Consider the following 27,774-nt stretch of genomic DNA (forward strand, 5'->3'; position numbering starts at 1 on the left):
GCAGCAGTGAGCTGAGTGGCTCCATGCTTGCTGTGCTATGGCTTCTGCACGTGTAACCCAAGAAAAGAGGCGCAAGACGATTGTCTGCCATCACTTTCACGAAGGGTGGGAGGGAGGGAGGGAGGGAGGGGAGACTGACGACATGTACCCAAAACCACCCGTGACAATGTTTTTGCCCCATCAGGCATTGGGAGCTTAACCCAGAATGCCAATGCGCAGCGGAGACTATGGGTAGCTACCCACAGTGCACTGCTCCATGAGTCGATGCTCACCATGGTATTGAGGACGCACTCCGCCGACTTAATGTGCTTAGTGGGGACATACACAATTGACTGTATAAAATCGCTTTCTAAAAATCAACTTCTTTAAAATCAACCGAATTTCATAGTGTAAACATACCCTTAGTTGTCAATGTTTTTGAACAAAAGAGAGCAAGTCGTAACGCAGCTATGCAGATGAAATAAAATACTGTATATTTACTATTAGTGAATTTTAGTCATACTTCTCAGTACGCACATGTTCATGACTAGATCATGGTTAATTAGGAATTCTGTATAATTTGTCCTCCTTTTGTGCTTAATTATATATTGCAATAAACAAATACAAAGCTGTAACATATACAAATACATTACAACAGTTTTGTGACTTGGTCTATTTAGTTGTCAACTTCAGCTGCTGACTGTATTATGTATAACTCAGACAGGTAATTTTAGCTCTTAAGCAAGTCTTTTATGCTGTAAATCATTAGTAGAATTAACAATATAAATTAAGGTGATGTATGCTTTCCTGCTGCTCAGCTGTGTTACTGAATTACATTTACAAAATGTTACAAAGCATTACAAAATTTCATTTATTTTTCCATAATACTGATCATCCAAGTCACACTCATTTGGAGGAAGGCATATTTATTTTGATAGGTTTTGAGAGCAGTTTTTAATTATATTACATCATTTAATGCAGGGTTGAAAGTTCATTATCCAACACAAAAGTAGTTTATTCTCTAAACTCCATGACTTTAAGAGGATATAGGGAAAAGTTAAGATAAACAACAAAAAGAAATGAAATGTTCATATATATATATGAACATATACATATCCTGAGGGCTAGCTGGCTCAGGGAATTGCTAATGGAATTCAGAGCCTTTTACTTCTCAGTCACTGGGGCTTCATGACAGCCAAAGTCAGTAATAACTGAAAGCTGTTACTACAACCAAAGGTGTTGGCCTATGTGAAATCTGTTTGTTGGTCCAAGTCCTGTTCCTAATGGAAAAGGTCTGTTTTTTAAAAAAAATCATATGGTTGGAACTCTTGCAGGCAGTCTAAGCAGAGGCTGAGGACTGAATGGACAGCGAATGCATTTCAGAGTTCTTTTCAGAGAAGGTTTGAGGCACACTACCACAGGGATTTATGTGTAATAGAGTTGGTGGCTGTAGTTTAGCTACAAGTGGGTGGTAAAGCATTTCAGTAAAGTATTTGATACTGTATTAAAAAATGTGTCATGAGAACATAATCCGAATTTGTTGGGATGGTAGTTCTGTCATGAAGATTGAAAACTGGTTGAAATAAAGAGTTAAAAAAAACAGTGTATTGGCTAAGTGAGGTGCCCAGCAGTATGTGGCAAAGGTCAGTGTTACAAGGTCCAGTCTTATTTAATCTCCTCCCCACTAGTCTAGAAGATGAAGAAAATAACATGTTAATGAAATTTGCAATTGCTACTAGAGGTGCAATGCTGCTGAAGAGAGAGAAATAATACAGAGCGACAGAAAATAAAAACAAAAATAAAATGAAATTCAAGTGAAAAAGCCAAAAGGGATGGCGGGGGGAGGAAGAGCTTGCCATTTGCCCAGTTGTGGTAAAAATTAGCTCCTTAGGAAGGAAGTGATTACTACTGCTATGTAATATTGCTGTCAAAGGAGAACATCTGGGCAGGTATGACAAGAAAGGGTTGGGGCCAACCAGATGGGTTCTTATGCAACAACTTCAGCAGGCCCTGAGTCCAGTGCAGACACGAGACAACTAACTGCTGTAGACTAGTGGAGATGTTTTGCAGTAGAATGATTTATGTGCAAAGATTCAAAGAGCTAAATATTATATCTTGGCTAAGAAATGAATTAGAGAGGTTAAGCATAGAACACATAAGCCTTTTCAAACATTCAAAGTGAATCAACACAGAGTTGATTAAGTATTACTGAATATAGTACAAAAGGGAATATCCCTGGGGCTGCTCTAATATATGCTGGGTCACTGTGGAATTCAAAGGCCATCCAGCAGCCAGGGACTGAAGGATAAGAGAACAACCCTGGACATACTCCTGCACTTCACCAGGACTTGCAATAGAAGGGGGGATGGCAGCCAGCTACAGCAATTCTACTTCAGTTGGGGGAATCCTCCAACAGATTTGGTGACTTCGTGGTCACTTTGAACTGCCAGGTCAGATCAAATGAGAGAATCTGGAATTCTGGATTATCTTTAATTAAAATGAAGACATTACCTCAAATCCCTTAGAATACTATCGTTGTGTCCTAAAACATCTACAGGTTTTTTCATTTAACCACAGTCTTCCCTTAAGTGTGTCTCCTCCTGGTATCTATTTTCTATTCTATACAGGTTCTTATACCATGCTCATACTGTAGGATCCAAGTGCCTTCCAATAGCGCATTACACATCTGTCACATGTTGTTTGCTCTGTCGTCCTCTCCCCAGAGGGAGATACATATGCAGTGGACTCTCTTAGTTTGGTAGGTCGGGTTTTATTTTTTAGTTTGGGTTTTTGGGTTTTTGGTTTTTTTTAAATATAAATATACCAGTTGTTCTGTGTTTATATTAGAGAAGGCGCATGGTCAAAGAAATGCTGCTTGCATTTGGAGTGGAAAGTAGCAAGGTTTGTGATGGTCTGTAGTTGTTGGGGGAGTTCATTACGGCATTGGGAAATGCAGAAAAGTTTACAGTGAAAGAGATTTCACAGAGGGCCGACACTGCAAGGTTCTGAGCCCCTTCTTCTTCTGGCAGCGCTTAGCACACTGAAGGATGATACTCATAATGTACAAGTTGAAATGGTACCTGTCATAGCTCATCTGTGCATGGCATTGGATAGCTGTCTGGGCGAGTTACAGCATTTAGCTTACGATAGTCCACACAAAAGCGTATTTTCCCATCTGGTTTGGGAACTAGAACCACTGGAGATACCCATGCACTTTCAGAGGGGTGGATTACACCTATCTGTAGCATGTTCTGGATCTCCCATTCTATAGCAGTTTTGGCTTGAGGAGCCACCCGGTAAGGTTAGACTCTAATTGTGCGAGCATTACCTGTGTCAATGGAGTGGTATGCCCGTTCAGTCCGTCCTGGGGTGGCTGAGAACATCAGTGTGAAGCTAGTGCACAGCTCCTTGATCTGCTGTCGCTGCATACGTTCGAGGGTCATGGAGAGATTCACCTCTTCCACGTCACCATCACTTTTCCTTCATAGTAGACACCTTCAGGCCACTCAGCGTCATCTCCTCCCTGGGCTGCAAACTGAAGAACCTTTAACTTTCTGGAATAGAAGGGCTTTAGAGAATTAACATGGTACACTTTAGGCTTTAGGTTTGAGGTGGAAGATGCTATGAGATAGTGAACAGCTCCCAGGCGCTCTTGGACCGTGAATGGCCCTTCCCACGAAGCTTCCATCTTATGGGCCTGGAGCACCTTCAAGACCATGACCTGGTCCCCTACTTTGAAGGAACGCCCTTTGGCATGTTTAACGTACCAGGCCTTTTGTTCTTCCTGAGCATCTTTTAGGTTCTCTCTAGCAAGGGCTAAAGAGTCTTGGAGGGTGTTTTGCAGGTTGTTTACAAAGTCCAGAATGTTAGTTCCTGGAGAAGGCATAAACCCCTCCCATTGCTGCTTCACCAACTGTAATGGCCCCTTAACCTCGCGGCCATACACAAGTTCAAATGGTGGTACAGCCCTGTAGGCAAAGAGCAACTGCTGAAACACTAGGTCCCAATCGTTGGAGTCCTCATTTATGAATTTATGTAACATGGCCCCCAAAGTTCCATTAAACTTTTCCACCTGGCCATTTGTTTGATGGTAGTAAGGGGTGGCAACCAAGTGATTCACCGCATGAGCTTCCCAAACGCTTTTCATGATCCCTGCCATGAAATTGGTTCCCGAATCCATAAGGATGTCGGAGGGCCAAACTACCCGAGCAAAAATGTCTGTTAATGCCTCGCACACACTTTTAGCCCTGTGTTGCTTAGAGCTACTGCTTCGGCCATCGCATGGCAAAATCTATGAAAGTCAGTAAGTACTGCTTTCCTCTGGGTGTCTTTTTCAGGAAAGGACCCAGAATATCCACAGCTACTCGCTGAAATGGAACCTCCATTATGGGGAGTGGCTGGAGAGGGGCTTTGACTTGGTCTTGGGGTTTTCCCACTCTTTGGTACACCTCACAAGAGCGGACATAGGAAGAAACGTCCTTGCCCATTCCCTCCCAGTGGAATGACCTCCCCAAACGGTCTTTGGTCCTGTTCACCCCAGCATGGCCACTAGGATGATCATGGGCTAAGCTCAAGAGCTTTACCCAGTACTTAGTTGGAACTACCAACTGTCTTCGAGGATGCCAGTCCTCCTGGTGCCCACCAGAAAGAGTTTCCTTGTATAAAAGTTCTCTTTCTACAACAACCGGGATCGATTAGAAGAGCTAAGAGGCGGTGGGTTGCTCCAGCCCACCGTCCAAGCTCTCTGGAGGCTTTCATCTGCTTCCTGCTCTGCCTGGAACTGTTCCCTTGATGCTGGGGCATCAGTTCCTCACTGGATTGTGGACCTGGGCTTGGCTCCTCTGGAAGCGATGCAGGGGATGGGGCTGTTTCCGTTCTCTGTGAACCGCTTTCCGCTGGTGCACTAGGTTGTAATTTAGGCTCCAGCTGAGCCTCTTGCACAGGTTTAGCTGCTGCTGCCAGTGCAGGCTCGGTGGTGTCCTCTGGTGTTGGGGTTGCAAGCACTGGATTCAGTGCTGGCAATGGTTCTGGTGCTCTGTCAGTTCCGGTTTTGGGACAGGCTCTGGGTGAGTCTCTGCGACTGGATCCGCTACATCTGTCACAGACATTGGCATGGGGTCCAGTTCCTCCACCTCAGTCTGGGTCTCTGGTAACACAGACGGGGCCCTTTTAGAAGGCTCAGGAACAGAGCTAGGTGTGAAGACTTGCTTAGCCTGGCTGTGGGTGACCATTCCCACCCTCTTGGCTAGCTTCACATGGTTGGCCAAGTCTTCCCCCAGCATAGGAATGGGATAATCATCAGAGACTGCAAAAGTCCACATTCCTGACCAGCCCTTGTACTGGACAGGCAACTTGGCTGTAGGCAAGTCAAAAGATTTTGACTTGAAGGATTGAATCGTCACTTGGGCCTCTGGGTTGATGAATTTGGGGTCCACTAAGGATTGGTGGATAGCTGACACCTGTGCTCCAGTGTCCCTTCACGCAATAACCTTCTTCCCACCCACACTCATAGTTTCCCTTCACTCTGAGGGTACCTGGGAGGCTTCTGAGCCTGAGGACCTTTGGTGTGACCCCAGTGCAATGAACTGCAATTTGCTGGGGTTCATGGGGCAGTTGGCCTTTACATGCCCCAGCTCGTTACATCTAAAACATCACCCAGCTGACTGGTCACTGGGGTGAGGTGGGTTGCTGAAGAATGGTGTGGTGGGATGTCTGGGATTTTCTTTGGGGTGTAGGTGGGGCCTTGGGCTGCCCCTGGTGGTATGGTATGGTCTCGGGGTGTCCTTTCTGGTATCCGCCCAAACTGCGACCAGGGTTGTTCCTCTCTGCTACCTCCACCCGTTTTGTTCCGATTTGCCCCGCCTGTCTGGTGGTCTGGGACTGCTCGTATTGATCAGCATAAGACGCAAGACTTTCTGCTGAGTCCATTTTCTTATCTCATAAACACTGTTTTATATCATCATTGGTCATAGTCAAGAACTGCTCCTGTACAACCAAATCACATATTCCTTCAAAGCTAGTTACGCCCCTTCCTTTGACCCATTTATCTAACAGATCTTTCATCTGGTTTACATAAGCCACATTACTAAGTCCCTCTCTTAAGGGCTCTAAATTTTACTCTGTAAGTTTCAGGTGTAATTTGAAATTGTTTTAAAACCAAATCCTTAAATTTACCATAGTCAGAAGCATCCTCAATAGGCATCTTGTTGAATATGTCCAGAGCTCTTCCAGTCAATTTTGCTGTACCCAGTCAATGTGGTCATTTTTGGATCTTCAGGAATTGCATGGAGCGTGCACAGTCTCTCAAAGATGATGAAATATTCAGCAATATCACTGGATTCCTTATACTGTGGACATAGTCACTCCCATTTGTGGATTTTTGGGGAAATGGAGCCAGTTGCTGAAGGGTTCCGTCGTTCCCACTCCATCACCTCCAGTTCATGCTTCCTCTCTCTTTCCCTCTCCTTCTGAGCATGCTGCCTCTCTCTTTCCTTCTCCTCCAATTCATGCTGCCTCTCTTTTTCCCTCTCTTCCTTAGCAGCTTTCTCTCTGGCCACTTCTGCAACAATTTCCATCTGTTTGAATTCCAGTTGTCTTTCGTGTTCCTTCTTTCTTTCCTCAGCTTCCAATCTGGCTAATTCCAGTTTTTTCTGGACCTCGCTTTCTGTCATGTTTGCTAACCTTCCTGGCGTTACCGCAGCCTAGCCCGAGAGCTAGAAAAGAAAAAAAAACCAGCCTGTGAATTCTCTTGCTATAGCTTAACTCCTCTGCCATTAGGCAAAGAAAAAAAAACCTCCAGCTGCTCTCAGCTTTAAAAAAAAAAGTGTCCTTTAAAAAAAAACCTCTCTGGTTTTCAAGTAGCTAAAAGGAAAAAAATGTGTCCTTTTTAAAATCCTGAGGTCTGTGCTTCTGGTTCAAAATGATCCCTCCGCGCTGCCACCACATCAGGATTCCCTCCCCACTCTGAACTCTGGGGTACAGATGTGGGAACCCGCATGAAAGACCCCCTAAACTTATAAGTACCAGCTTAGGTTAAAAACTTCTCTAAGGAACTAATCCCTTCATTGTCCTTGGACTGCTGCCACCACCAAGTGATTTAGACAAAGATTCAGGAAAAAGACCACTTGGAGTCCCTATTTCCCCAAAATACGCCCCCCCAACCCCTTCACCCCCTTTCCTGAGGAGGCTTGAGAATAATATACCAACCAATTGCCTTTAATAAAAGTACAGACCAGACCCTTTATCTTTAGGACACTAAAACCAATCAGATTCTTAAAAGAAGAACTTTATTATAATGAAAAAAGTAAAAGAATCACACCTGCAAAATCAGGATGGAAGGTAACTTTACAGGGTAATAAAAGATTTAAAACACAGAGGACTGCCCTCTGGACACAACTTCACAGTTCCAAAAAATAGGAATAAAACTACCTCTTAGCATAGGGAAAATTTACAAGCTAAAACAAAAGATACTCTAATGCATTTCCTTGCCTTTACTTACAATTTCTGTAATTTTAGATGTACCATTTCAGGTATCTTTTTAGGAGCTGGTTTACCTGCTTGGTCTCTCCCTTTGTCCCAAGAGGGAACAAAACAAAGAGAGCACAAACAAAACCTCTCCCCACCCCCAGATTTGAAAGTATCTTCTTTCCTTATTGGTCCTTTTGGTCAGGTGCCAGCCAGGTTATTTGATTTTCTTAATCCCTTACAAGTAAAAAAAAAAAAAAAAAAAAAAAAGTCTGTACCTCTGGCCAGAAGGGATTTTACGTTACTGCATACATAAAGGTTGTTACCCTTCCCTTTTATATTTATGACAGTATCCACAAAGATTCTTATCTTCAAATGACCAAATCACTTGGGAGCAATGTATTCCTGCAACCATGTGTTAGACAGACTATAGATTCAGTGCTGCCTACAAATATGCAGCTCTACACCAACTTTGTAAAGAAATCATTTCCTGTGCTTGTGAACCCATTCTTACATGATTTTTCAGCTCAGAGATCTTCAAGTGAAGAGGAAACAACTGAGTTTATTTTATGCTACTACATATCTTCAGGCAGGAGCAAGACCTCTAATTTTAGGAGAAATTCATAAAAGGGTGATTTACCTGTCTTACATTCACAAAACGTACACATTCCAGCCACATATTCAGGAATCCTTGCCCACACTGAGCACACTCTTGTTTTTTGGATAGTATATTGAATGCTTCCAGGTTCTGCTTTACTGCAGTATGTAGAATGGAGTCCTCTTTGGTTAACTGACTGAAAATAAATCTTGCCGCTATTTCCTGGATAATTTAACAGATACAGAATACAACTCTTGAAATATTTTCACAATATGTGGTATTAGGTCAAAATAAATACTGTTTTGCCACCTAAAACTGAATGATGACTAATCCCAACACTGGAAATCATGTTATGCACCTAAATACCAATTAGCAGTTAGAACAATGGTGAACTACGTGTACTGCTGCTGCCATTAATTGCACTGTCCATAATGTCATTGCCACTGCAGCTTTGCCATTGCTATTCAGTTCATTAACTTTGTGCTGCTCAGTCAATTTGCTGCCACCTGAACTTGTCTTCACATTTCTCACTTTCTCCCTCTCCCCTTTTCATTTTTTTCTTCTTTCCCACACTGCAAATCCCTCTTACATCCTGCTGTGTTCTCACATGCATGACCCTTCCACCTCCATTAGCACAGTCAGTCACTTTTGCACAAAAAGGAATTAAGGAATTTTTTTAAAAATTACTATGATTATTTTAAAAAATTGTTTATAAACAGCAAAGAAAATCTACAAAACACACCCCTACTAGAGCCATCAAGCAATTGCTTCATCTTATTTACATTGCTCTTGTCCTCTGTTTTCCTAGCTTCCTCCCTTCCCCCAAATCCCTTTGTCATCATGATTATTTTAAAATTTAGATTGCACATTTTTCTGGGCAAGGACTGTCTTATTGTTCCACACATGGTCATGCACATCTATGGCACTGTATAAGTCACCACTTAACTTACTATATTTTTTATTGTCTACATTCATCACCTAATATTCAACTTAAATGTAAAGGATATGTTATATGCTTAAAATACTTCCTAAATTTTGTTCAAGTATTGCATTCTTAGACTAATGCAGCAATCCGGACATAGGCAGAACTCTCACTGAATTTCAGTGGGGATTCTGGTGGAGCAAAGTGTACTAGAGCAAGCTTTAAATCATTACTTTGTTCATATAATGCTCAGCCTAAAAGGACTTTCCAGATACTCATATACAAGTGTATCAAAGAAGAAATCTGACCAAAACTACAGCATATTTGTCCTGTGCAGATATTAATGTGGACTTGAAAGTCTAACTGGCCAGTCCTCATAAGATCATTCTCTTTATAGCTGTGCCTTTAAGACAAAGTACACTTGTTTCTTTTCCAAGAAATAGACTTCTATAAAATTCTTATACAACTTGATTTTAATGTAACTTGTAATTTCCCAACTATTCATGCATCATTAATATTCTTAGTGCACTGAATGGACGGCATATATGACTTTTCAGCACCATCTCATAAAATCATGAGTTTTAGGGACACAAGAGCATTTCAATCCATCATTATGAAGAGGAAGTACAATTCAATGTATTAGAATCCTGATAATCGACAAGCAAAATGAGCATTATCAAGAGATAATGTACTCTGAGAATACATGGCCTCCCTCCCTCTGTTTCAGATTTAGTATTTGAGAAAATTATGGTTATTTTATGAATGGACTAAAACTATCTTAAGACTTCCTTAGACCACAGGTCCCCTAGTGGGCAGAGGAACCTTCGGGGGTACGCAGCGGGGCCTGGGCTAGCCTCCACGGGTGGTGGAAGGAAGTGCCACCCAACCCCTCTCCGCCCCCAACTCTGCTCCGGTTTTGCTCTCAGCCACGTCCCCGGCTCCTGGCCCGCCCCAGTCTCGGCGTGGGTCCGCTCCCATCCCCACCCTTGGATCTGTCCCCAGCCCCACTCCCAGCCCCAGTTGTGGTCCCAGCCTCAGCCTCTTTGCCCCCTGAGCTGCGGCCCTGCTCCCAGCCCTGGCTGGCACCAACAGGAGTAAGGAGAGGCACAACCCTCAAAAGTTTGGGGACAACTGCAGTATAACGAAGACTGGTGAGAGCCAGAGAGTAATTTAAATGTGGCTGGCAAGCTGCAGTTACTCGCAAACACTTAGGGTGTGGCTTGCATGCTGGAAGGCTGTTTGTGAGCAGCCCATGTGGGAATTCCTTCATCAAAGCATCATAAGGCAGCCAAGGTTACAGGACAAGGGTGGCACACTACTCAATAGTCTAGATTGTTCAAGTCCTTGAAACTTTTACTGAAGTTAATCATCACAGCTTAATTACTTTGATTTATAGGCCTTTGTTAATGTTATGTTAGTCTTTGAAATCCTTGACGATGAAGATTATTTTGCTACTAAACTGAAAGGGTAAGCTAATATATTTGTAGTGTAACTCTTCTGCCAGGTGGAGTTGGCAGTCCCAAGGTCTGGGTTCAATATCTAGCAGTTCCTCTTAACAATACAAAACAGAACTGGCTCCAGACCCCACCCTGTAATCTGGGAAAATTTACCACCACCCTGGATGCCTCTAAGAGGCAATACTTCCCCTCTCGCAAACACTGAGTCTGGGTATAACAAAAGAAAACTTTTAATAAAAAGGGAAAAGGAACCTGGCATTAATTTGGAAAAGCACCACAACCACAATTCAAAAGCACGTGACCATGAACAAACACCCACCCCAAAGTATATTGGGCAGTATCCTTTGCCTCAGTTTCTCATCTTGTGGTGTAAAAGTCCAACAAATGTTCCTTTAATCTGCCATTGCGCTCTCCCTCCACGGCACCCTGCTCTCAGTTGCTATCTTTGGTCAGCAAAGGCCCAGAGTTCAGAGAGTGAGTTCACCTCCCTCCCAGGGGGCCAGTGTCAAGCAATGACTGAGCTGCTGCTGCCGCCTCTGCAACTGACTCACAGTTGCCGCCATTCACTCTGTCACTGCTGCTGCCACTCTTTACTGGTTCCACCAGTTAACCCAGCTCTCAGTGATTTCAGCAGGCAGTGGTGAACCTCACTGCAGGATGGGTTGTCTCTTTCACCGCAACACTGTCCCTCACCAGCTCTAAGGTTCAGCAGCTAGACCTGATTATCAGTGATTTCAGGTCTACTAATCACTTAACAAAACAAAAACTCTCAATTGAGTCTAATCAATTCTACCTTTTGTTGGGATTCCCTCCAAGACCTTTTCCACTTGGTTTAGCCAGAACACATTGTCCAGTTCTGGGAGAACACTTTATCCAGTTCTCTGGGATCCAAAATTCTCAGTTCAACTCAACATTTCGTTACTCAGGTTCCTTTATTTGGCATACAGCAAGGCTACACTGAGTTGATCAGACTCAAGCATAAGGGGGTGGGTATAGGCCATACCACACATCCAAAATTAAACAGAAAACCTCTTCCTTTATATACATTTACACACGATATTGCATTTGCTATACATTACATCACATCGTTTTGGATTGGATTGGTTACTTTGCAGGAACCAATCCCTGTATAGCATGTTTTGTCCATATGCTGTTCCTGCTCTTTATATTCCACGTTTATCTTGTCCATTATGCCTATCAGGTTGTTACTGCTTATCTTAGCTAGAACAGACATTTTGACTCCAGCATACTGCTTGTCTCGCCCCTATTTACAACTTACCCTTCCATTCACCTTCACTATCAAGCTTACTAAGAAATGAGGCAAGTTACTTATGACAAGACAGGCCTACACCTTTAAACAGTGAAGGGGGGGGGGGGGGGACAGTCAAATGATGCCTACAACTCTTTAGGCAGAGCCCACACCACCAGGTACAAACACCTGTCCTCACTTCCCTGCCTTTCACTGGGATTTGGCATCCCTATCCCCTTCTTAGCTAGTGAGGTTTAGTTGAGAGTGACCCCCTCAATCAGAGCAGGCTAAGTACAGTTCTGCTGCCCTTTACTCAAACAATCAGGATAACAACATTCCATTACCCCTACACTCAGTACTAAAAGTGATTTGTAACCCAACACCAGCCACAATTGATCATTTTGGCAGAGCAGTTCCCTCTGTTGCACACCTAGGCAGAGTAGTTGTGTTTATGCAAATACAGTCTGTTCTTGAAGTCTTTTCCCCAAGCTCATCACTAGGTGTCAGAGGAGAGCTCATTCAGACCCTGCTTACAATAGCAATTTTATAAAAGCTACAAAAAACAGTCATCTGCTGCACATCAGAAGCCCAGCTTATTCTTGATATATCCTCCACTAGATTTTTTTTTAAAGTTAACATTTTCACATAAGTAATCTTAGTAAGTTTCCAAGAGATAAACAATTACTCTTTTTGGCTGGTGCATTGCAATGCTTTCTTTATATAACAATTAATATTTGTATTACTAAATATATTCCTAAATTTCCTTATTAAGACCAAGGGACCTCATGTACAAAAAAAAGAATATGCAAATATATCATATTGAGCAAAGGCCATCATGACAATGGTATTATTGGTCTTCCTGCTGGCATATGGCTGCAGGGAGTGGGGAGGAGAGTATAAAAGGAAGGAGAAACTGGGTCAAAGAGGAACTTGGAAGGTTGTGTCCTCTCCCCTCCTGGCTGGTTAAAGCAGAAAAAGCCTATGGGAATTACTGCACATTGTTTCTCAGTTGATACTGTTTTGTGGACAATAACACATGCCCGGAGGAAAGGATCTTAAAAGACTAATGACTGAAGCTTTATTTCTCTTCCCTGCGTGGTGAAACCATTACCACCTCTGGAAGCCTGACTTGCTCGTCTGTGGTTCTATTCCTTGGGAGCTATGATCAGTGGCACCCAGGGACCAGACAGCCTTCTTATAACAACGTATTGTTTATTTATAACGAAAGCATTTCAGAGAAAAAGATCTTAAAACAATAAACAGTCTAGACACATGGCGTCTCCCTAAGGCTTACCATTCCGTGGAAGCTTGGGAAGGCCCCAAGCCTTCAGACATGCCCGCAAGGACCTGTCTGTGTCAGTCTGTTCCCAGCAGGAGTCGCTCACTGACAACTCCCTCCCTTTTTCCAGGTTTTTTAAATGTGTAATATTCCTTTGATCTCTAGGCTCCAGCACTGGCAAAACAGCCATGTGACTTTGACAGAAAGTAGCATCTTCAGTCCTAATAGCTCAACCATTGTCTTGTAATAGCCCACAAGTGTTTGTTGAGGCTACTTCTCTAGTGCTTCCTGCTCTTTTTTCCAACAGCCTCTATTAAACTAAACCAATATATTCATATGGGAAAACTCAATAACCCAATATAGCTACATAGTGACTCACTCACTAAGTACTTCACATACAGTTACTGTATGTACATCATACAATTATTACTAGGGCTGTCAAGCGATTAAAAAAATTAATCACGATTAATCATTTGATTAATCACACTGTTAACCATTAATAGAATACGATTTACTTAAATATTTTGAGGTGTCTTCTACATTTTCAAATATATTGATTTCAATTACAACACAGAATACAAAGTGTACAGTGCTCACTTTATATTTATTTTTGATTACAAGTTTTTGCATTGTAAAAAAACAAAAGAAAAAGTATTTTTCAGTTCACCTACTACAAGTACTGTAGTGCAATTGATTTATCATGAAATTTGAACTTACAAATATAGAATTATGTACCAAAAAAACTGCACTCAAAAACAAAACAATGTAAAATTTTAGAGGCTGCAAGTCCACTCAGTCCAACTTCTTGTTCAGCCAATCGCTCAAACAAGTTTGTTTACGTTTGCACGAGAGAGTGCTGCCCGCTTCTTGTTTACAATGTCACCTGAAAGTGAGAACAGGTGTTCGCATGGCACTGTTGTAGCAGGCATCACAAGATGCACTAAAGATTCATATGTCCCTTCATGCTTCAACCACCATTCCAGAGGACATGGGTCCATGCTGATGACGGGTTCTTCTTGATAACAATCCAAAGCAGTACAGATCGATGCTTGTTCATTTTCATTATCTGAGTCAGATGCCACCAGCAGAAGGTTGTTTTTCTTTTTTGGTGGTTCAGGGTCAGTAGTTTCCGCATCAGAGTGTTGCTCTTTTAAGACTTCTGTTTAGGATATCTGGCACATAAATACCTTGCAATGCTGGGTACAAAAGTGCCAAGCAAATGCCTGTTCTCACTTTCTGGTGACACTGTAAATAAGAAGAGGGCAGCACTATCTCCTGTAAATGTAAACAAACTTGTTTGTCTCTTAGTGATTGGCTGAAAAACAAGTAAGACTGAGTGGACTTGTAGGCTCCGAAGTTTTACATTGTTTTGTTTTTGAGTGCAGTCATGTAACAAAAATAATCTACATTTGTAAGCTGCATTTTCATGACAGAGATTGCACTGCAGTACTTATATGAGAGGAACTGAAAAATACTATTTATTATAATTTTTACCGTGCAAATATTTATAATCACAAATATACACTTTGATTTCAGTTACAACATAGAATACAATATATATGAAAATGTACAAAAACATCCAAAATATTTAATAAATTTGAATTGGTATTCTATTGTTTAACAGTGTGATTAAAACTGCGATTAATCACAATTAATTTTTTTGAGTTAATAGTGTGAGTTAACTGCGATTAATCGACAGCCCTAATTATTACATAAAAACCTCAGGCCCACCACAGTTTGCATGAGAAAACAGTAAATTATTAACTTTTACGTACTGTAATTAGATAGAAATTAAATTAAGAAATCGACAAATATGTAGGATTGACTGCTCAGTGACACAGCCAAAGAACTCTATAGTTCTATTACCCGGTTCCACTGCAAAGAACCTGCTCTTGTTGGAGGTAAAAACTAATTAATCTGATCTTACCTACAACAAGAGTATGGATGTAAATCATGTACATGTGTTAGCCTTGAGCATATTGTGCTTTCATCCAAAACAAACTCCTGGCTGTGTAACAGGTACCACTGGGGCCAAATCCCAAGGTCTTGGCTCTGTTTTCATTCAGTTTTTACTAAAGAAAAACTCTCACTGATATCAATAGGAGTTTGCTGGAGTGCATGCCAAGTAAGAACCTCCCCCATCCTTGAGAACAAAAAAGACTGACAATTCATTAAAATTTTAATATGTTCTTGTATTTTAAACAGATTTTACAAATAGCATTTATAACAAGAAGATACTTGTCACAGCAAACATCTCTTTGACTTAGATTTAGTACCAACACACTGAAGCTGGCTCAGGGTTATTTACCAGCATTCATAAGCTGCTTAGCACTGCCTTATCTAAGCAGCATAAAAGTATTAAAAATGCAGTTAAGAGCTGCCTTGGGCAATAAGTACTCCAACTTAAACTAGATGTTCTCAAATCTCCTCCCATGAGCATGTCGTCATCTCTCTGTTCTGCTTGATCTTGAGCTGCTAGTTTTGAGTACATCACAAACTTTTTTATTGTTCTGGTTTTAGAGGGGTTATATTGCAAAGAGATGTGCCTTGCAGTGTAACCTGGAGCTGGCATTCTCTGATCTCCTGTAAGTGGGTGTCCTACAGTCCTGGACCTGAGGTTAAGAAGGCTTTGCCTTCTACTTTCTCAAATCTGTATCAACGTTCTGATAACTGGTGAGGGATAGCTATAGTGTAGGGTTCCTGACCAAGAAGCAGTCTGAGTTAACCTGGGTGTAGCCTACTGAGGATTTTATACATTAGAACTATGAATTAGACCCAGTAGTGCACAGAGTGCCAGGACAGGTTAGGGAGCACTGGCATAGGACCTTTGGCTGCATCTACACCAGCATTTTTCAAGAGATCTCATTCCATTGCACTACTTCCAGTGTACCTCAGAGCAGGTAGAAATGAGTGACAAAAATGCCTGCAGATGGTTTATACCAGTTACTAGTGGTGAAACTGCAACAGTGGTAGTAAAATGGAGAATGATTTCCTGAAGAATGCTAGTAACATAAAACTTCAGAGAAGAGCCACCAAATTGTGTACTACCCGCAACTTTTGTCACTCTCATGTCCATATTGAGAAAGAATTACAGTACTTTCGCCTGGATCGGTAAAATGTTCATAAGTACCTAAGTGGAACTTAATTCCCATTTTCAATGAAAATGAATGATGCCTAAGTTGCTTATAAAAATTTTTATCTGAGATGATTAACACATGAACCACTACAGCCAAGTTTTCTTCTGAGAGGCGTGAACAGAATCTGGGTAATGGCTGGAATTAGCAGCTTCAATATCATCATTTAACATCCTTCAGCAGCCTTACAATTCCAAAGAAAAAAATAAGCTGACAAAAAGAGATGAATGATGCTGTCACACAGTGAGTTGTACCTGCTATGGATTAAAGCTCAGTATCTTGCCTGCATTTGAGTCAAATAACTAAGGATCATATAACAGCAAACTGGAAGCAGATTTTTAAGGCCAGAAGTGACCATTACGATCATCTACTGTTACTGCCTAAACTGCTATTCCCAGGTTGCCGTCATAAAACCCTTGGTCAGGGCAGAATTTTGTTTTATAGCAATATGAAAACGTAAATGAAAGGTTGCTAAGTAAATGCCAATGCCCTCATCTGTTCTCCCTTCAATCTTTTCACCTCCACCTCCCCTACATTCTTCAGCACAATGGTTATAATCAGCTATGATCAAACAATCTTATAGACAAAAGAAAATTCGACCAAACCATGTAGTTCATGAAGGAATAACCTGAACAGAGATTCAGAAACTGTTTAGAATTGTTAGATTGACAAGAATACTATTCAATCTTTATTTTTATTTTAAATGTTGAATTTTTAAAATTATGAAGGTATTAGTTGAATTATCTCATTGCTCACCTTAAGAGACCAAACTTCTTCCTCTTGTATGGCAGAAACAGGCTGTTTCTGGAGCAATGGATTATCTTCACAGTAAAGTTCCATCAGCATAAGGTCCTCCATCTATTTGAATAAAATAAATAGTGTAATTATGTCAGAAAAGATAACAAAAATCTCAAATGCTATTTTTATTTAAATAAGGAAAACAAATTAACAAATATGAATGTAAAGAAAGCAGGAGATATACTCATCTGCTGGAAAAAACACACAAGATTTAAGTGAAATACATATTCCATTATTCTTGCTAATAAATAATATAAAAATGTAAATCAGACAAGACTGGTTGTTCTACAAGAGAGATCTTGTGCCTAGAGTATTATTTAAAATCACATGATAGTTACAGATTATAAAAATCTCTGCATTTAACACAGTGGAAACTATTAAAATAATGATTAAAAAACCTGTCCTCTATTGTTAAACAGGAATGATTTTCTCCACATGCATTTAATTCTGACGCTCCCATATTCAACTCTACAATCCCAGTGGAATACCCTCTCAAGGTAAAGAGGGAAGTGAAAGGCTTGGAGTGTGACTGAGGTCACGTATAGTGTAAAGATGATCATTTTATAATAAAGTAACTCCCTATTAAATAGAGAGATCTGTATAAAGTTTCTCTAAGCAAAAGTTTGCTATTGTAATGATTATTGTTGGGTCTCTGCTATTTATTTATATAGCAAGAATTTATTCATTTTTTTAAAAAATTCTAAATAAATATTTAAAAAATGAAATGAGACTGGACAAATCATTCCCATATATACTATTCAGAAGTGGCCCAGGATTCTAAGAAAGCCTAAGTGAAATAGGCTTAATCAAACACGGAAACTTAAGTTCACTGTTCACTTGTTTTATGGTATGCCTAACAAGTTCTTGTTTCTGAAGTATACAGTGCTGTGGAAAAATGCATGGAGGTCAATAAAAGCATGACATAATTTAACTCACTGTGTATAAAGAAAACACGTAAAACTAAAGATTCTGTTTCTGGCTCCCTCACCAACAAAAATGGAACAATCTGCTAATCTTATATTTTTTTTAAAAAATTGTACTGCTCTTATATCTCTAATTCATTTTGTCCAGTAAAATAGAACAGCGGGTACACAAATACTTCTCTTGAATCATAGTTGGAACATATAATAGGCACACTGGAATAATGCACATAACAATCTGTTCCCTCAGTTAATAGCTTCAAGGACAATTTAACAGAGTATCTGAAAGTCTATTATAAGATCAGTGGTACTCATTCTTGTTTCCTTTTCTAAGAGTAATGACTTTATTTTAAGAAAAATATAAAGTCTTATTTCAGGGCAAGCCTTATTTTGAACAAGACTTGTTACAAATGATCTAGCAAATGAATAGTCAAAACAGATATGATTTGCTGATTTAAGGATATTTACTTTGTATATTTTGACACCTGGTGTTGATAATTTGTGTTTTAACAATTTATGAAGCTTTTAACTTTTTTAATCTCAATGTCTATTGTCAGTAAATAAATGTCTGAACCCCCCTATTTTCCTGCAACTGTGAAAATTTAAATTGATAAAAATCAATATTATCCATTAATTTTTTAAAGAAAAAAAAATTCTGCCAAGCCTACATATAAAGTACAGGCATTTAAGAACAAGTTGTCTGCAAGGGGTCTTAATTTGGGACAATTTGTAGATATCCCAGGACAAAGGAAGCTTACTAAAAACGCAGCCACCGAAAACGGTGCTGAAATGGTTTAGGTCAGGATTTTTCAAACTGGAGTCCGCGGGCTCCGTTGATCAACTCCTCCCTCCCTCAACTCCTTCCCCTCCCTCCCAGTGCCTCCTGCACGCCACGGAACAGTTGTTCAGCGGCGTGCAGGAGGCACTGGGAGGGCCAGGGAGGAGTGGGGATGGGGTGTGCTCAGGGGAGGAGACAGAAAGAGGTGGGGAAGAGGAGGGGCAGGAATGGAGCAGGAGCAGGAAGAGGTGGGGTGGGACCTTGGGGGAAGGGGTGGAGTGGAGGCAGGGCCTGAGGTGGAGTGTGGAGCTTGGGGGGTCCTCGAAAAAATGTAAATCAAAATGGGGGTCCTCGGGTTGCTAAAGTTTGAGAACTGCTGGTTTAGGTATTTCATTAAAATCAATAATCATTGTCAGAGAAACTTTAGAAGAAACGTCCTACAAAGCTGAAAAATTGAGTTCTACTCCAGTGACTACTGAACAAAAATCCAGAGAAGGACAATTATGAAAACATGAACAAAATTATGAAAATACTTAGATTTTGGATAATAAACCCTTTTGGAACTATCTTGCTATATAAAAGATAATTAGAAAAGTTGAAGTACTGAAAGTTGCAAATGTCCTACATTAATAAACACTGTATACACTGACATGAGAATTATGGCTCACCAAGTAAACCTGAGGAAAGCTAAACAATCTCCCTCTTGGCCAAAACTATTTCTGGGCAAAAACTCTTTTAATGGGTTTTTGTAGCCAAATAAACGTACAGAAGAGAAAAGATTCAACATTTCTCTCAGTGGGGGAAAAGGCACTTTCTAGAGTTTTGTCTTTGTTTTCTTACATAGAAAACAAAAGGCTGTCAGGTTTCTGTTCTGCTATACAGAAAACAGACCTATCTCTTGTGTTACATTTTGAAATAGATATAGAGATAGACTGAACATGGATAATGAGAAAAGGGGAAGACTTCCCTCAAAACTGCTGGAATTCATCAACATTTCAATCATTAGATGCTTATTATTTTACCTTTTTCCCACTTACTCCATTAATAAATAAAGCTTTTCTATCTTATTTTGCTGCATTAGAATTATACTACCAGAACACAGATGTCACCAAGTCTGATCTCATATCACGTGACAAAATGGGAATCCCTCTTGAATTCAGGGATAGAACTCTGACAAGCACAGCTGAAACAGCTCTATCCTTCTTGGCGATTTTAGCGCCATTCAAATTTCAATTTGGCATGAGAAAACGAGAACAGCTCGTCTGTGTATCTGTTAAAATAAACTGCATACTCTGATCACGTGTGGTCCCATAGAGCCTAGCAAACCATCATGATTCAGGTTATATAGAGTAGTACTTCTCAACCAGAGGTCCAGGGCCCCTAAGGGGGCCTCGAGCAGGTTTCAGGGGGGCCTCCAAGCAGACCCAGCATTAGATTCACTGGGGCCCAGGGCAGAAAGCCTAAGCCCCACCACATGGGGTGGAAGTCCAGGACCCTGAGCCCAATCACTCGGGGCTGAAGCTGAAGCATAGCAATGTAGCTTTGTAGGGGCCCCTGTGGCACAGGGCCCCAGGAAATTGCCCTGCTTGCTACCCCTTAACAACGGCCCTGGCTTTTATATGCAGAAAACCAGTTACTGTGGCACAGGTGGGCCGTGCAGTTTTTATAGCATGTGGGGGGGGGGGGGCGCTCAGAAAGAAAAAGGTTGAGAACCTCTGATTATAGAGCATCTTCTCTTTTTAAGAGTTCCTAGTATGGGCTTATTGTTTCCTCTGACACATCTCTTCTCAATTTCTTTATGAAAGTATACCCACAGTGGCTGAAGAACTTTGCTAAAGAGTCCTAAGACCTTGTCATAAAGTTTTGAAATGGATATTACCACACAAAAGGAATGTTTATACACTAAAGAGTTCTTCCTATATATACTTACTTTGTTTAAAAGAAAACAAAAAGGCCTTGAAATATTCCAGATTAATTTTGCTGCTAATGTTTACGCTACAGCTTTATCAGAATTCCTTGTTCAGTTACATAAATTGTATCCGTGTAATAGAGGAAGAGCGCTACTTGTTGTTGCTACAAGGGCTATCCTTGTTGCAGAAGTAATTTAGTCTGTGAATACTGTACTGAAAATGCTAACTGAAATGAGCCTCCTGCACCTAGTGCTGTCCTATAAAAAAAATGGTTGCATCTAGTCACCCAAACTAAAACTGTTCAGACTCTTAAAATTAAATTTAAATAATCAGTAAATAATTTCCCTTAAAATAATATTTTTTCACGGAAGAGGATCACATTTACAATTTAAATTAACAATACAGAACCCCACCCTGAACCTTTTACTCCATTCTCCCCCTCTTTGCTCCATCCCTGTTTTTTCAAAGATCCTTAGCCAAGCTTCAACTTTGATGGATCAACCAAGACTCCAGAAACAGCAAAATGTGCAGCAGCCCTGATTTACCTGAGAGTTGTGGAAAAATATACTGAAGTATCTAAACGATTCTTGCAGCAGAGAAATCAGCTAGAGAGCAAAAACTAGAACTAAATCCATGATCATAGGCTAGATTGTAAATGTTTATAAATTCAGATTACCAAAGGGTTGCTATTAAAATCAATCCAAAGAGGTGCGATAAAGGGCCAGATTGTTCCCAGCTGCTCTGCAGGTTAGCAAAATATGGGAAAAGGTATGAGAAGCCTCCTTGCCCGCTTGTGCAGCAGTTAGGCACAACTGCAATCCATGAACTGACTAAAACAAAGGGAATGTTCCGTCCTAGCACAAGCTACACCAAAGGGTAAGGAGGAACTGGGATTATTGAACTACCCTGACACCACTGGCCAATGAAACCTAGGCAGATAATGTAGAGTGGAATAGGCTGCATCCCTGAAAGGGGCATAGCACTAGGCGCACTCCCTCCTGTTTGCCAGGAAACTCCGATTTTGCCTTCTTGAGGTACATACCCTCCTGGAACTTCCTCTGGAGTAGGCGCTACCCTAGCCTAAAAAGTGGGCCAGTGACTATCAGGCACAACTGAACACTAAATATGCATTAAATGTGTAAAAATAGACTATAGTGATGCAGATTTAAGCTACAGTTATGTACAGCCTGAGGTAAGCATCCAGAGTGAACATGTACATAGTTACATAAAGCACCACCTAGTTACAGAATGCACACTACTATTTAAATCTGCTACACTCTTAGAAACAGGAGTATTCTACAACCAGAGTAGGGCCCATATTTATTACAGTGCCCCATTCTTTTTCTCCCTCATCTTTGCATTGCTTTTTTGGAAAATTTTGAAATGATTTTTGGCCTTGGCTGCAAAACAAGTAGTGCTTATTCAATATATGAGTAGGCCTTCCTGCATGAGTACAGAATAACTCATGTGAGGGTTTGCAGGATCAGGCCCCAAATTTTTAAACTCAAACCATCTTGTTTTGTCCTGTATAAAACATACAGTTTCTTGTTATAACCTTTCCTGCTGTTTCGAAACTGTGCCAGGCTGTAAATGAGTCCTCTGATAATAATCACCTGAGGGCACGCCTAAATTACTTTGTTGCCTGAGCAGAATAAAGTAATTTAGTCATGCCGTTATGTGATTATTGCTGTTAATGCATGTGTACATTCAAACCTACACACATTAACTGAAAAAAAAAAGCTCTACCAAATGTATTGTTTTTTTGCAAAATTTCTTTATTTACAGTAACTTCAATATAACATAGTAACTTTCAGTAGACAACGCACAGAATTTGACTACTAGTGGGAAGGAGATGTTCTCCAACGCCCTCTGGAAAACAGGTCAGCACTCACAAATAATGTATCTTATAGACACAGCAATAACAAAACGTAAAGAAACCTAGAAAAGTTAGAGTAGTTGAAATCAAAGGATTTCATTCCCCCACTATCTCATAAGTGCCAGAAGAATCGGAAGCCAAACTATTAAAGAAGAGCATGACTCAAAACAGCCACGAAAGAACGCACACACGCAAAAGATTCCTATGCCAAAAACAAAGATTGCAATGCAGCAGAAAGAGCTTATGTACTGGTTAGTGGTATATCAAATTATATAATTCCCAGAGGACAAAGGACACAAAAAACCATACAAATTGTGGCCTACAAACCCCACCACATGAGTGGGATTTTTGTTTGGACTCTCCTACATCTTTTTAGTTACAGATTAATCTTTATTCCCCTTTCCAAGTGATCAGTTGGTCCAGGTATGACACTAAATACACTCAACATTAAAATCAAAACACTGTAGTCATGACCTTTTGTAAAACTTCTAACATAATACTGTGCAGACTATTACAAATTGTGGTGAAATGTGTGATTGTATTTTGATATAAACAAAAATTCTTTAGCAACTGGAAATTCCCAAGCACATTTTTAAATTTGAAACTTTTGGCTCCTTGATTTAGCAATATTAAAATTATATTAATGCTATTATTATATGGACTGTTTAAGACACAGCTACTGTGGTTTACATAACTTTGCTAGATCCAATTAGATTTTGTTTGGTTTATATGCAACTACTCTACATATTTTTTTCTTTTCACTCAGTGTGTTGTGAAACTCATGCTGTCAATCGCTACAAGTTACATAGGCTGCCCATATAATTCATTTAATAGATCTGCAGCAGAAATTTCATATTAGAGAATAACATATAGAAAATAATACTTACTGCTATTGGGAAAATCTGAATTTTGTTCCCTGCTACATCTAGAATTCTTAGTTTTCTCAGTTTGCAAAGGCCCTAGATGGAAGGGGGGAAACAACGTAATAAAAATTAAAAAATATCAACAACAGTGAACGTGAAGTTAAAATCCCCATGAGACGAGAGAGCAGTCTCAGGCATCAGGAAGCAACAGTACTGATGAAGAGAAACTGAGTTAGCAGATAAAAGAGAAAACAGGAGGAAAACTGAAAATGAATTACAAAAGGGAAGAAGGTATCCATTCTTTTGGTATTATAAAAATAACACCTGCGTTTATCATTCAAAATTCCCATGTATCTCTTATCCCCCTCCCACACATCCTCCCTCGCACCTCATTCTGAATTATTTATAATGCCGGTATCTTCTTCTCTACATCAAGGCTTTTCCTGTTTACCACACTGAGCAGCATGTGAATCCACATTTCTCAGACTATCTCCAATTAAAAAAAAACTTTTAAATAGAGCTCCTTCACTTTCAGAATTACTATTGGTTTCCAGCCCTCAATATCTAACTCAATTTTCATTTCTTAAGATAATTGCTTGCATCTGTGTGAATACACAGGATTTTAGTTTCTGCTGGTATTTTTAAGTGTTTTCAATGTCAACTTAAGCAGTAGCTGAAAGCAGCTGCCAAGATACAATGGTATTAACAAATGTTTTTAACATTTTCTTTTGTGGCAGCCATCATCAATTCATTTTATTGATTGGCTTTTACAGACGACAAACTGAATACAGAAATCAAAGACAAACATTGTGCAATGTACATCCAATACTCCAGTATTCTTTGTAACAAGACAAAGCAAATTCCATCACATACAAGCTTTAAATGTTCCACATTTTATTTCCTCCTCCTTGATGCACATACTGTTGATTGTCCACTGGTGCTGAGCAAGGGGTAATAGAAAAAGTATTACAATTCCAATCAGAAACAATCTACTAGACACAGGCAGGATTAGTATATGCAATATTCCTGAGAACGTAAGATGAAGACCACTCACTTACTAACATAAATAATATAGCAATTTGTAACTAAAATGCTAGGCAAAAAATACATATTTATTTTGATTATTTTAAACTGACAGATGTCCTTTATCTTTTCTTCTAACTTGACAGGATGACAAATGAAAGCTAAGCACAAGTACAATAAGTACAAAATGAAATTTCTCAATGGATATGCATTTAGGGCCAAATTTTCAAAAGGCAATGGGGCTTAGTGCATCTGCAAAGGGGGGCTTGAGTTAAGAGGAAAACCAGTATGTGAGGTTACTTTTCTTCTGTGGAAGCTGACTAGAATGAGCCAGAGTTTAGACTTTTAACATTTAATATCTAATGCATTTTAGACCTTTATTTAGATTTGACTAAAGCAAACCCAGCCTTCCAACTCTGACTGAGAGAAATGCTGTTGTATGTATTTGACCCATAAAGAGGCAGAACAGTATTTACATTTATGTTTCTGTTTTATAATACACACACTATGAAGGTGTTTATACTCCACCTGTGTATGTAGAATCCTTTCCAGCTGTGACAGAGCTACCACATATTCTCTTAAAGGCGTCACTTTGAGGAATCATGAAGCTAGCTGACATTGTCTATTTAAGTCTTTGCCTAGTATATCTCAAAACAATGAATACAATGAATTTGCATTATAAGTTGCTTCTGGTTCTTTATTGCTTCAGACTTTATGTAATGAGATTCCTTGCAGTCAGGGATGTTATTTCACTCTTTTTTACAATTACTTTCAAAACCTTTCTATCAATTCAGCCAGGACCACTATAGAGAAATGTGCCCTGAGATTTCAAGGGCACTAAACACCTGTATCTCTTCTTGATTCTCAAATGAGATTAGTGGAGCAACCACACATTGTTCGGCAGGCAACTAGTTAGTATGTTTCAAAGTATAGCCCTCTTTGTAATTTTCTAGAATTAACAGGCTAATTTTCAAAAATGGTCTAACTCTGCATGCTTATGAAACCTAAATTGGTACATGCACATGGTATGTGTGAATAAATAAGGTAGCCAAGCATCTAATTCCCCTGCTCTGGGCATGAATATTTCAGTTTTTGAGTTTCATAGAAGTCGCAAGGCCAAAACTAGGTGCACAAAGATAGAGAAGCTGAGTTGGGGCCCTTTGAAAATTTGACCCCTACTTTTCTAATTTAACTAATGAGGTTTTGGTCCTATTTTGAGAAATAACGAAACCAATCTATTAATCCTTATGAAATTTGAGATCTCCATATTCCTAAAGAAAACAGTATTTTAACAACATATCTCTAAGGATGGGATTATCAAATGTGCCTTAGTCATAAAAGTCTGACATGTGCACCCAAATCACAAAGCCACTTTGGAAAATTCCACCCTTAAAAATGTGTTATTCAAATGGTTTCTTAAGATATCCATATTCACTAAAGAGAAAATACTACCTTTGAAAGCACAACATTACTCACATCAGGAAGCACTCCTATTTGGTTTCTTGACAGGCACAGCATTCTGAGATTCGTCATGTATCCAATCTCTTCAGGTATTGTGATGAGACAATTGTGAGATAGATGGAGTTCAGAGAGCTTTTGCAAGGAACATAGCTCTTTGGGAACACTTTCCAGCTGGTTATTGTTTAAATTCATGTTTTCAAGATTCTCTAACCTGTAAAATTAATAAAGGATTTCAATGTACAGCCATGGTAGTCTACAATATGTATCAATTTATTTAAACTTTTACTGTAGAATTTGCTGTACATGGATTACTTCTATTTTTTATTATATACTTTTATATTGAGTAACATATTTATATATAAACTGAACTCTATGCTGGCCAACTGTTAATAGCTAACCCTAGTGGGTAATTGTTAAGGGTTTTCATACAATCACAGAATCACAGGACTGGAAGGGACCTCGAGAGGTCATCTAGTCCTGCACTTACGGCAGGACTAAGTACTATCTAGACCAGTGGTTCTCAAAGCTGGTCCACTGCTTGTTCAGGAAAAGCCCCTGGCTGGCCGGGCTGGTTTGTTTACCTGCCGTGTTCGCAGGTTCGGCTGATCGCGGCTCCCACTGGCCGCGGTTTACCGCTCCAGGCCAATGGGGGCTGCGGGAAGCGGTGGGGGCCGAGGGATGTGCTGGCCGCCCTTCCTGCAGCCCCCATTGGCCTGGAGCGGTGAACCGCGGCCAGTGGGAGCTGCGATCAGCCGAACCTGCAGACACGGCAGGTAAACAAACCAGCCCGGCCCGCCAGGGGCTTTCCCTGAACAAGCGGCGGACCGGCTTTGAGAACCACTGATCTCGACCATCCCTGACAGGTGTTTGTCTAACCTGCTCTTTAAAATCTCCAACACAGAGATTCCACAACCTCCCTAGGCGACTTATTCCAATGCTTAACTACCCTGACAGGACATTTTTCCTAATGTTCAACCTAAACCACCCTTGCTGCAAATTAAGACCAATGTTTCTTTTCCTATCCTCAGAAGTTAAGGAGAACAATTTACCTCCCTCCTCCTTGTAACAACCTTTTATGTATTTGAAAACTGTTATGTCTCCACACAGTCTTCTCTTCTCCAGATTAAACAAACCCAATTTTTTCAATCTTTCCTCATAGGTCATGTTTTCTAGACTTTTCATCATTTTTGTTGCTCTTCTCTGGACTTTCTCCCATTTGTACACATCTTTCCCAAAATGTTTTAAGTATGTTTTTAAAGTATCCATATGTATATAGTGATAACCACAAATTGTTTGCTTTTATTAAAGGCTCCAAAAACAAAGGAATTGGCCAGAGACGTTAAAAGCATAGAAGAAATTGCAGTCTGAATTCCAAACATTTATTATTTTTTAAATCCACTCTTCTACTACTAATACATATTAAATAAACTACTTTGGGCTCTTCTACACTTACAGTGCTGCAGCTGTACTGCTGTAGCATTTAGTGAAGACACTACCTATGCTGAGGGGAGAGCTTCTCCCGTCTGCTTAGGTACTCCAACTCCCCAAGAGGCGGCAGCTATGTCGAAGGACGAAGCCCTCCTGTTAACATAGCGCTGTCTACACTAGGAGTTATGTCAGTATCCACACCCTGAGCGACGTAGTTACACCAACATAAATTTGTTGTGTAGGCCAGGGCTTAGTGTGTTCACGAAACACACATGCTCATCCTGCAGCAGTCAATGAACAAGTCGTTGGAGGCAAGCTGGTGTTGCAATGGGGTATGGTTGTTGAGGTACTGACAAGGAATTGTCCTAACAACAACTGGTGACCTATGAAAAATGAGTTAATGGTCTTGGTGGGCACCATGTGAAATGGCACCTTTATCAGCAGCCACAACAGGAAGGTCAAATACCTTTCTCAACTGTGATCCTCCTAAAACACGCTTTTACACACTTTGCAGCAGAATCAGTAAGAGAAAGCTTGTACTGCTGCTGCTTGTGGTGTATATCTATTCTATAAGTAAAGGGTTTCAATTTTCTGGTTCTGTCCATCTGGCATCGCTCTCAAAATTAACATTTTTT

The 27,774-nt window shown here is 40.2% G+C and overlaps 2 protein-coding genes across 4 annotated transcripts in view; both read right to left on the bottom strand.

Annotated features, from left to right (window-relative positions):
* SLC26A7 (solute carrier family 26 member 7) overlaps positions 1 to 3,397 on the bottom strand; it is a 158,258-nt gene extending 154,861 nt beyond the window's left edge. The window contains exon 1 of the mRNA XM_074944113.1: positions 3,308 to 3,397. The gene's annotated coding sequence lies outside the window, so the exon portion shown is untranslated. The remainder of the gene's footprint in view (positions 1 to 3,307) is intronic.
* The window catches only part of LRRC69 (leucine rich repeat containing 69), a 55,066-nt gene that overhangs the window by 11,949 nt on the left and 15,343 nt on the right, over positions 1 to 27,774 (bottom strand). Inside the window, exons 4-8 of one of the 3 annotated variants that reach the window (XM_074944115.1) lie at positions 25,727 to 25,922; positions 23,252 to 23,323; positions 16,839 to 16,940; positions 8,084 to 8,263; positions 3,308 to 6,692 (exon numbers count right to left, since the gene is read on the bottom strand). In XM_074944115.1, coding sequence (XP_074800216.1) covers positions 6,681 to 6,692; positions 8,084 to 8,263; positions 16,839 to 16,940; positions 23,252 to 23,323; positions 25,727 to 25,922 — 562 coding nt within the window. In that variant the 3' untranslated portion in view covers positions 3,308 to 6,680. Of the gene's footprint in view, positions 1 to 3,307; positions 6,693 to 8,083; positions 8,264 to 16,838; positions 16,941 to 23,251; positions 23,324 to 25,726; positions 25,923 to 27,774 lie in introns of those variants that run through there. The other 2 variants (XM_074944114.1, XM_074944116.1) reach the window with 2 other exon arrangements.

This window comes from Natator depressus, chromosome 2, assembly GCF_965152275.1.
Source record: "Natator depressus isolate rNatDep1 chromosome 2, rNatDep2.hap1, whole genome shotgun sequence".
Classification (NCBI taxonomy): domain Eukaryota; kingdom Metazoa; phylum Chordata; order Testudines; family Cheloniidae; genus Natator; species Natator depressus.